General features: G+C 39.7%; 1 protein-coding gene and 1 non-coding gene across 2 annotated transcripts; both read right to left on the reverse strand.

The window, feature by feature from the left end:
• Nucleotides 1-225: 225 nt before the first annotated feature.
• Nucleotides 226-9,370, reverse strand: LOC129627222 (cytochrome P450 7A1). The gene is made up of 6 exons (XM_055546847.1): nt 9,294-9,370; nt 6,896-7,136; nt 5,130-5,707; nt 2,918-3,048; nt 1,338-1,513; nt 226-525 (listed from the first exon to the last, which is right to left on the reverse strand). Exons 1-6 carry the CDS (start codon nt 9,368-9,370, stop codon nt 226-228), a joined length of 1,503 nt encoding a protein of 500 aa, XP_055402822.1.
• Nucleotides 6,230-6,302, reverse strand: TRNAG-CCC (transfer RNA glycine (anticodon CCC)). The gene has a single exon. It is a non-coding gene; the product is annotated as a tRNA-Gly (tRNA).
• Nucleotides 9,371-9,919: the final 549 nt, after the last annotated feature.

Below are 9,919 nucleotides of genomic sequence, written 5' to 3' on the forward strand. Positions count from 1 at the left end.
CTAGTTTCTTTTTTTTTCACTTGCAGAGTCTGAAACAGCATCTGGAAACCATCACCAAAATGTTGAGATTCACAAGCAAGCACTGGTGGGCAGAAGGGAACCTGCTGCAGCGTTCCACTGCCACTAACCACGCCTGCCCACAGGGCACTGGTGAGTGATGGTGCGCCGGGTGAGTGAGGGTGCGCCGCAGCCTTGTAACAGCATCAGGGGCCTCCAAGCATATGTTCACGAATGCTTGAATTTATATCTAAACTCAATATCATATAATGGTGGTAAAATGCCCAAGCCTGCCCGGGATTGGTCCAAAGGTGGGCATTTGACACAGCTCTCCACAAGCTCCAGTTCGAAATAGGAAAGCATCAGGATCAAAAACTGCTTGATTTCCTGGACAGCGAATAATCTTCCAGGACATATAGTGACTCCTGACCCAAAGGGCATGTAGTAATATTTTAACTTGAGTCCATTACTGTAGAAGGTGGTCTTTGTCTTCCCATTTTCATCAAGATAGCGATCGTATTTAAAAGTCTGCAATAAAGATACAAAGGAAACAAATGCATAAGCTAGTTTAAAAAGAATCTTTTTCTAAACCTGGAAGTTCCAAAGAGTAATTTTCTTTTTTAATCCAATATATGAGTAACATAGCAAATATCCTACCTTGAATCAGAAAGTAATAAGAAATAGGAATTTAAAGAGAATTGAGGGGAATGGGAGAGCTTTATACCTACCATCCTACCTGGGTGACTAGTTCCTCCCTCCTTTAGGTAGAACGAGAAAGAAGGATTTAGATCAGAAATTAGAGGAGTCAGTATATTAGCCTCTAATTTCCTAGACTTGGGAAGAGGCACTTTTTAAGGAAGGAAGGAGGCAGCTTTATTATTGCAACTGCAGATATAATCTATTAGATTGTTGTTGTTGATATTTAGTCACTAAGTCATGTCTCACTCTTCTGCAACACCATAGATTGTAGCCCAAAAGGCTCCTCTGTCCATGGGATTTCCCAGGCATGAATACTGGAGTGGTTTGCCATTTCCTCCTCCAGGGGATCTTCCTGACCCAGGGACTGAACCTGCTTCTCCTGCATTGGCAGGTGGATTCTTTACTGCTGAGCCACCAGGGAAGCCTCTAGTAGAGATATGATGGCAAATACCAAGAATAAAAATTAAAATTTCAGCCATCATCCAAATTCTCCAAAATATAATATGAATATTTGACATTAATAAAAGAGACAATCCCTGTGGTTTCAATGATCAAATGAATTCTGCAGTGGTAAATTTCCTTTTTATTTCAGTCTGGGTACACATCACCCGGACACTGAACTTTGATGAACAGTCACTTACCAACGGGTCTGGGTAGATTTCTGGATCTAAATGCATTAACTGTGGATAAAGAGCTATGATGTCATCTTTGCGGATATTATAGGAACCGTCCTGGAGGTGCAAAGTGAAGTCCTCTTTAGCAGTACGGATGTTGAGGGAAGCGCTGGAAAGTCTCAGAGACTCCTTGATGATACTGTCTAAAGATTTTAAGAGGAACAAAGGAGGAGAGAAAAGGAAGAAGAAAGAACAAAGTATTTATAAGGCCATGTAATCTAGAGTCTGATATACCCCTAGCAGCCAGTAACACAAACCTAAACAGACTAGGGGAAGCTGGCCAGATCCAAATTTCTCAAACTTTTTTATGTGCTGTGATCAATGGTTCAGTTGTGCCTAATGTGTTTTTAATCCAATAACCTGAGTTATAATCTCTTGATATAATCTTGATCATCAATGAGAACTAGACTTTCATAATTTTACAGAAAAATAATCTTATTCCTACATGATACTAGACATCTAATAATTGCAAAAAATCAGTAAATAACTTTTATGTGAATTATTCAAAGTTTATCACTTTTGATATTTAATATACTAACACTTTTATATGGAAATATTTGTTCAAGATGCAGCTTCACTTCGGTGTTTATGCTGCTGTTTCTGCTTCGAAGTCGCTTCAGCCGTGTCCAACTGTGCGACCCCATAGACAGCAGCCTACCAGGCTCTTCCGTCCCTGGGATTCGGTGTTTATAAGAACCTCTACTTATCATTACACTGCCTGGGGTTGTGTGAGTACACCCTGCATTCTCGTAGGGACATAAAGGGACACAAAGAACATGCTGAGAATAGCTGAAATATATGATGAGACCTTCCAGTCTCTGTCCTTTTAATTGTCATGCTTTAAGTGCTCATCACACAATTGTGCATAAAATCATAGCACGTTAGCACTTGATTTCACAAATGAGAAAATAAGGTCCCCAAAGTGAAATGACATGTCCGAGGTCTCCACAGCAAGTCAGAGCCCTCCCACAGGGCCTGTGCTTCTTGCCTCCCTGTCCCTTCCGCTAAGACACACTGCCCCGAAAGCATACACTGGTTTCTTTCCTCTAAAGAAATGTAACAAAAGCAAGAGAAAACTTTTTTCGTACTTAAAAACACAGTACTTCTGTATTTCTATAAAATCCAGAGAATCAAACATTTTTCAATGAAATAACCGTCCACCCCATTTCCCAACCCATGCAGCTAATTGTGGTTTCATGGTGATACCTTTTCCCCTTTGATTTCATGCACACGAATAATGTACTAACTATAAGAAGAGAGGTAAAAGCAGTAGCAAGGGAGGAAGTGCAGAGAAAAGCTTGAGAGTGTAGGGTCAAGAGCTCCATGTCAGGCTGTCACTGGTGTCTCCATCCCATCCCAGGCTGTGACATAACCTGTAAATGGCTATCTCCTCACTTGTCATATAGAAACAGTACTAGTCTCCAGGCATAGGGTTGCTGGAGGGTCAGATGGGACATAACGCCTGCAACAAGTAAGTGTGTGATGTGAGCTGACGATCGCTGGTAGGAGGACACAGAAAATAACATGTAACACACACACAAGCACACCTAGCATGGGCATGTTGTCCAACTGTGTCTGATTCAAATGAATTGGATTGTCTTCAAAGCTAACTTTTTGACCAGCGTTCTCTAGTGTTTTATTTACTTCTTCAGTGGCCGCTTTCATTGCCTCCGGGTTTCTATGAAAAGTTAAGAGAAAAGAAAAGATGTACAGAGCATAAGTTTTTTCTCTACCAAAAAGTCTGCAAATAGGCATTTCCCCCTTCTTTTAATCAGATACAGGTCAAGATACAGAGAAGGTGATACAGGGACATTTCCATTTATTTTTTACTCTGTTTTATAGTTGTCTTTTAAAATATTTTTCTAGTTACTCCAGGTCTTAGTTGGAGCATGTGAACTCTCAGTTGCGGCTTGTGAACTCTTAGTCCCTGACCAGGGATCGAATCTGGGCCCCCTGCAATGGGGAGTATGGAGTCAGCCCTGAACCACCAAGGAAATCCCTATAGTTTTTTAAGTCCTTGGATATCAGCAAGAACTGATGAAAGGGTCTCGCTACATAAAAGTAAAACTTTGGCCAGACTTTTAAATAAGTGATTCTAATAAGGATTAAATGGTCAAAGTAGTCATTACATGGCAAGTGAGAGAGAAAGTTGCCTCCAAGATAACGATTCTAAAGTACTAGCTAAACTGCCAAAGGAAATTTAAATTCACTCTTAAAATCCCTATGATTCCACATAAAGCAGCTTTTCCACTTGTATGATAATTTATTCCTCTGACACTTGGACCTGTGAAATGAATGCAACTTCATTTTAGGACACTGACACTCACTGGATCCTCAGCACCTGGTGAGGTGTCCACAGACCAGGATCGATGTCTCTGCATGACTGTCAGGAAATGGCTACTATTACTTATAGGATATAAAATTGCTGTTTGTAACCTTGCTGTTAATATGTGAATTTACTCCAGACAGAGCTTTCCGAAGTAAACATTTTAGAAGACATTTAATCTTTGAGACAGGTGAGTTTTTTATCTGAAATTTAAAAAAAAAATATTTTAAAGACATAAAATTAGAAGCCCTCAACAGAACTTTGGCATTCCCAATCCAATTGAATAGTAATTTTGTGTCTGTGCAACATCCAGTTTAACTGGAATAATTCAATAAAACGTTTGAATGTCAAATTCCCAAAAGACTAACCTTTGGGAAAGAAATCATATTATGCAAAGTTTATGTTGCATCCAAGTTTTTTTTATATACAGTGTTTAAAAGGCAAGGCTATGGTTTTTCCAGTGGTCATGTATGGATGTGAGAGTTGGACTGTGAAGAAAGCTGAGCGCCGAAGAATTGATGCTTTTGAACTGTGGTGTTGGAGAAGACTCTTGAGAGTCCCTTGGACTGCAAGGAGATCCAACCAGTCCATTCTGAAGGAGATCAGCCCTGGGATTTCTTTGGAAGGAATGATGCTAAAGCTGAAACTCCAGTACTTTGGCCACCTCATGAGAAGAGTTGACTCATTGGAAAAGACTCTGATGCTGGGAGGGATTGGGGACAGGAGGAGAAGGGGACGACGGAGGATGAGATGGCTGGATGGCATCACTAACTCAATGGACGTGAGTCTGAGTGAACTCCGGGAGTTGGTGATGGACAGGGAGGCCTGGCGTGCTGTGATTCATGGGGTTGCAAAGAGTCAGACATGACTGAGCAACTGAACTGAGCTGAACTTAAAAGGCAAAATCTAGCTAAATCCATCAATAACAGTATATTATGATTAATTCATAGGTATTAGAGTTGGTCAAATAGTATTACAGCAACCACTAACTGAGTGAAAAAACAGCTAATGTAGGCAGGCTGAAGTGACTTAGCAAGCATGCACGCACTGTCCTTTTTGCTGACAGTTCATCAGCAATCACATAAGGATATTTTTATGATTATAAAGACCAAACTCATGCACTTAAAGAGGCGTCGTGAAGAACAACCTGGCCTTAAGGAAAAGGGCTCTAGGTACAGACAGCCTCATTGACCCTGTACCAGTACGTTCCTTTCCCCAGGACGATCAGTCTCTGCTTCTATAAGATGCATTTACCGGTCACAGCTCTTTTTAGAGGATCAGATGAACCGATGTAAATGTTGAACATTTACAAGGGTAAATGCCACATTCATGATTGACAGCATGAGAAGGTACTATGAGTTTTTTTTAGTTACAATGGTTGAATTTCTGCTTTCAACTAAAATAAAGAAATTAATGGATAATCTGCTAATTACCTAATCATTTGAAACAAGCTCCAGAAAGTGGCTGGAATGGTGTTTGCTTGCGATGCCCAGAGGACTGCGAGGAGTGACTTGGCTCTCTCTGTGTCGTCCAAGGTGGCGAATGTGTCATTCAGAAATCTGACCAGTTCTGAGATGTGGTCTCTTTCTCTGAGCTTCTGGAGTCTCAAGCCCTCTGTCAGCTTCTCCCGGGCGTAGTGTCCTGTCTTGAACACATGGATGGGGAAGCCAGCCACCAGGGCAGGAAAGATTTTGTCAAATTGCTTGAAGTTGTCCAGGCTGTTTAGAATGAGCGCCTTTTGGGCATCTTGCCCTGCGAGATCGCGGCCAAAGAGCGTCAAGTAGCCAGCTTCGAACATGACCCGATAGCAGAAGGAGTACATCCCCTCGGTCACCCAGGTGGGTGTGGGGGGCTGTGGTGGCCCCTGGGGTCTCAGGACAAGCTGGAGGTTTCCCATCATGGCTTCCGTGAGGGAGCTCAAGGCGTCACCCTGCAGGGTCTTGATGATAGTTTTGCTTATGGTATCAGTGGTGTTTCCATCACTCGGGTCAATGCTTCTGTGTCCAAATGCCTGATGGGCAATAAAATGTGGGGAGGAAAAGAAATTAAGCCTGACCCGGGACTAGTAAATGAGGAGGGCATGGCAACCCACTCCAGTACTCTTGCCTGGAGAATCCCATGGACAGAGGAGCCTGGTGGGCTGTGGTCCATAGGGTCACACGACTGAAGTGACTTAGCAGCAGGACTAGTAAACAGCGTGATTCTTCATGATTCTCTACTTGTTAAAAAAGGGGAGGAGGGGGGAACCAGCCTTCCCACCTGCAATTTCATAGCAGTTATATTTGAAATACCACTTCAAATAAATGGCCAAATCACATCCTTCAAGGCCAACTTTAAGTCCCAGATTATCAGTGAAACTTCCTTCCTTGTACCACTCTGTTCTTCTCTTATTTTTCTATGCTTCTGCATTTATTTGCATGTTAATTTGGTGTTAATCAAGAGTATTTCTTTAAAATGTTTATTTATTTATTTGGCTGCACTGGGTCTTAATTAGGGTACTTGGGAACTCTTAGTTGAGGTATCTGTGATCTAGTTCCCTGACTAGGGATCGAACCCAGGCCCTCTGCATTGGGAGTGCAGAGTCTTAGCCACTGGACCACCAGGGAAGTTTGAAGATTTTTTTTTTTATCATTGGTTCTCTTTCATATTCTTTGTAGATATATCTTAACCAGATTTTAAGTTACTTAGGAGCAGAGACCAGATCTAATATTTCTTTTCAGAAACTCAGTTAATATTGATTCATTTTTCTCTGTAGAAGAGCCTTTTAAAGTGATGCCAAAATATCTGGAAAATTCCTTAACAAAATTAAACAATTGTGTGGCATGAGTGTGGTAAAACAACTATTGAATGTTAAGTTCCCACGTGCACTTTGGGTGTTGTGTAAAAATTATTGACATGAGTGAGTTTTTAATCTGTCTTATACAGTACCATCTACTCCAGTAAAACATTTAGTTTTTATTTCACCCTCGTAAACTGGTTAGAAAATGACAAATCTATACCTATTTCAACTTTTTAAATGGTAGTACCAAGAGATTATGTCCAATTTGGTTTATTATGTTTCTAAGAATCTTCATGTAAGGGTAGCTCTCTTCAACATCTCTGTCTTTCAATTGGAGTACATCAGAATGGTTAAATAGATTGACATAGACAAGGTAGAAAATAAACAAGTCTAATGTTATGTAAATGCAAATCTGGTTACCTTTGCAGAAGCAGTAAAGTGAAATTTTTTCCAATCAAAGTACTTTCCATGGCACAGTACTTTATGATATGACAAGGGATTTGTGATGAAGTGAACATAGTTGCCCATCAGTCTGCAGGTGAAAACATGACCATGTTTCCTTTGATTCGCTCTGAGGAACTCGAGAGGATTGGCACCAAACTGCAGAGCACAACCCAGATACGGAATCAGCCCATTCTCCAGAGGTGGTTCGCCCATCTGCCTGTAAGAAACAGAGATGGTAAATATGGAAAACTGTACATAGTTCTTTGTTTATGTTTATTTATATTAAGTTTACTACCACTGATGTCAAATTTCAAACTCTATTGATTTTTTTTGGTTGGTGGGGCCCTGCTCCTTTACTAAAATAATGAGTCATCTTAACTTAGTAACATGATGTGTTGGTAAAAATAATAGATAAATCCATCCATCCATCCATGCATCCATTCAGCAAACACGTATGTGTATGTGTGCACACGTGTGTTTGTGTACGGTATGCTCAATCATGTCCAACTCTTTTGCAACTCCATGGACTGTAGTCTGCCAGGCTCCTCTGTCCATGAAGTTTCCCAGGCAAGAATACTAGAGTGGGTTGCCATTTCCATCTCCAGGGGATCTTCCTGACCCAGAGAATCAAACCCGAATTTCTTGCATCTCCTGCATTGGCAGGGGGATCCTTTACCCCTGCACCACCTGAGAAGCCCTTACTGAACGTCTAATATATGCTGCTCATTCTTCCCAATCATGAGGATAAAAGGGTCAACCAAGGCCAATAAGATTTTTGCTCTCAGTGTAGAAATGAAATTACATTGTAGTGTTTATATTTGTTTCTAAGCATTGTTTGCCTGAGTATCTCAAACTGTCTTATTTTATTGTCTTCTCTAAAGGTATAGCATACTGAATGACAGAAAGGATTGCAGAATTGAAGTTTTAAAAATCTTCATAGTTTAAACATTTTATTATTCTGTAATGATAGTTGAAGAGGGGAATCTGAGAAATTAGCACATTATAGAATGAAATTAAATAAGATAGGTATTGACATGGTTATTGATTATAATTTAATGCTCTTTCTTATAATCTAGCATTATAATTTAATGTTCATGCTATTTTAAATGTTTTCATTTAATAAAATAAACATTTATTTTCCAACAGAAACCACTCTCCCTCTTTGTAGAATAACATAGCATAAAATAATGATTTTAATTTTCGTAGTTTGCAGGTAAGTAGTTTAATTAAAAATAGAAATTACTAAGCCTGAATTAAAATACTGAAAAGGAAAAAACAGAAAACCTGTTAAAAGATAGACAACCCATAGCAGCCTACATAGCTGAAGATATGCAGTGGGTAATTCTGTTTTGCAGACTGACATAGTCGAGAATATTTATATGCCCTCCCCCAAATGCTCTTTGAACCAATCAGAAGTTAAATAATTATGGTGGATATATCTGACTTTATTGTATTTCTTCAACCAATTGTAAATGATGCACACAAATAAGTGATGTCTCATGTGTTTAGCAGTTTCCCAGTTCACCATGATTGATTATCATTAGTAATAATAATAGATTCTTAACCCTGATGTTAGGGGGACATGGGTTTGATCCCTGGTCTGGGAAGATCCCACCTACCGCGGAGCAACTAAGTCCATGTGCCACAACTTCTGAGCCTGCCGTCTGGCGCCAGCGACTCACAGCCAGAGTCCACACATCACAACTCCTGAAGCCTGCGCAGTGTGAGCACCTAGAGCCCGTGCTCCACGACAAGAGGAACCGCTGCAGTGAGAAGCCTGAGCACTGCAGCAAAGAGTAGCCCCCGCTCACCACAACTAGGGAAAGCCCTCGCAGCAACAAAGACCGAGTGAAGCTAAAACTGAATGAATAAATAAAATAAAGCTTAAAAAAAGAAGAAGAATAGGATGATCACTGCAGGCTCTATGCTCTTGTCCAGCTCAGCCTGAGTGTACACAGTGCACAAGAACTATCTGAAAAGGGAACATTTATTTAGTCAGAGCCTGTATTTAATCTACAAGATAGAACTGCAGATCCCACTGACCACATCTGTCCTTACTACCCCACACTTTGTATGCACACATGGTCACACAGACATACGCACACACACAGATCTTACAAAGTTTCTGTCAGTGATGTTTAACAAGTTTGTCCATTTTTACATTAAGACTAATATATTTCAATGCTAAAAAGGAAACATTGCCATTATAGCTCTTGTGAGATATAATAAAAAAGATACTAAAAATTTTTTTTAATTTAAAAATATTAAGTAAGAAAATGCCAGCATTTGTAAGTACAGAAAACCAACTGTATGGTATAACAATGAAAGTTAAATAAATGAATGAACAAAAATGCAATTTAAAGATAAAACTTACCTTCTTCTCATTCCAAGTAGGTATAAACAACAGCACACTGCTATAACAATCCCCCAAATCAAAGAGAGGCTCATCATTTTGCAAATCTAATGTGAAACCTCTGAGGAAGAGCGTCTGCGATGAGAAAGGTAAGGATGTAACAACAGACTCCAGCTAGACTTTTTATACACGGTAAGATGCTTCACTTGAGTGATCAAAGCAAACAATTAACCATCCCTATTAGGTAAAAAAAATAAAATAAAATAACTGGCCTTGAACTAAGTCCACAAGTATCAGAAGAGGTTCCAAAACAATCAGAGGCCTGCCATACTTGATAAGTTGAAGGTCACTCAAACGTATGTTGACTTAACATTCAGACCTGGGAATGACAGCCAGTATTACAAATTTAGGACGCTTATGAAAAGAACAAATAAACCTGTTCAAGATGAACATATCAAATAGAGATGTAAAATATAATAAGGCAAAGAAAAGTAAGTACAAGTTATCATTAAGCTAATGATTTGATCTTGTTACCTTTAAAAAGAAATCAATTTAAATGATTTACGAGAGAAAGAGCTGTAAAGTTCAAAGGAAAGAGAACTGAGTGAAATGTTTCTGCTGCTTCACGTTTCAGTGCTTTTACAAAA

This window comes from Bubalus kerabau, chromosome 14 (assembly GCF_029407905.1).
Source record: "Bubalus kerabau isolate K-KA32 ecotype Philippines breed swamp buffalo chromosome 14, PCC_UOA_SB_1v2, whole genome shotgun sequence".
Lineage (NCBI taxonomy): Eukaryota > Metazoa > Chordata > Mammalia > Artiodactyla > Bovidae > Bubalus > Bubalus kerabau.

What these genes read in the sequence shown, in the direction of transcription:
- LOC129627222 (XM_055546847.1), bottom strand. Translation starts at nt 9,370, where the DNA reads ATGATGAGCCTCTCTTTGATTTGGGGGATTGTTATAGCAGTGTGCTGT. An exon ending in ACTTTACTGCTTCTGCAAAG is followed by an intron (nt 5,708 to 6,895) that starts GTAACCAGATTT and finishes ATTGCCCATCAG; the next exon opens with GCATTTGGACACAGAAGCAT. An exon ending in AGCTTGTTTCAAATGATTAG is followed by an intron (nt 3,049 to 5,129) that starts GTAATTAGCAGA and finishes AACTTTTCATAG; the next exon opens with AAACCCGGAGGCAATGAAAG.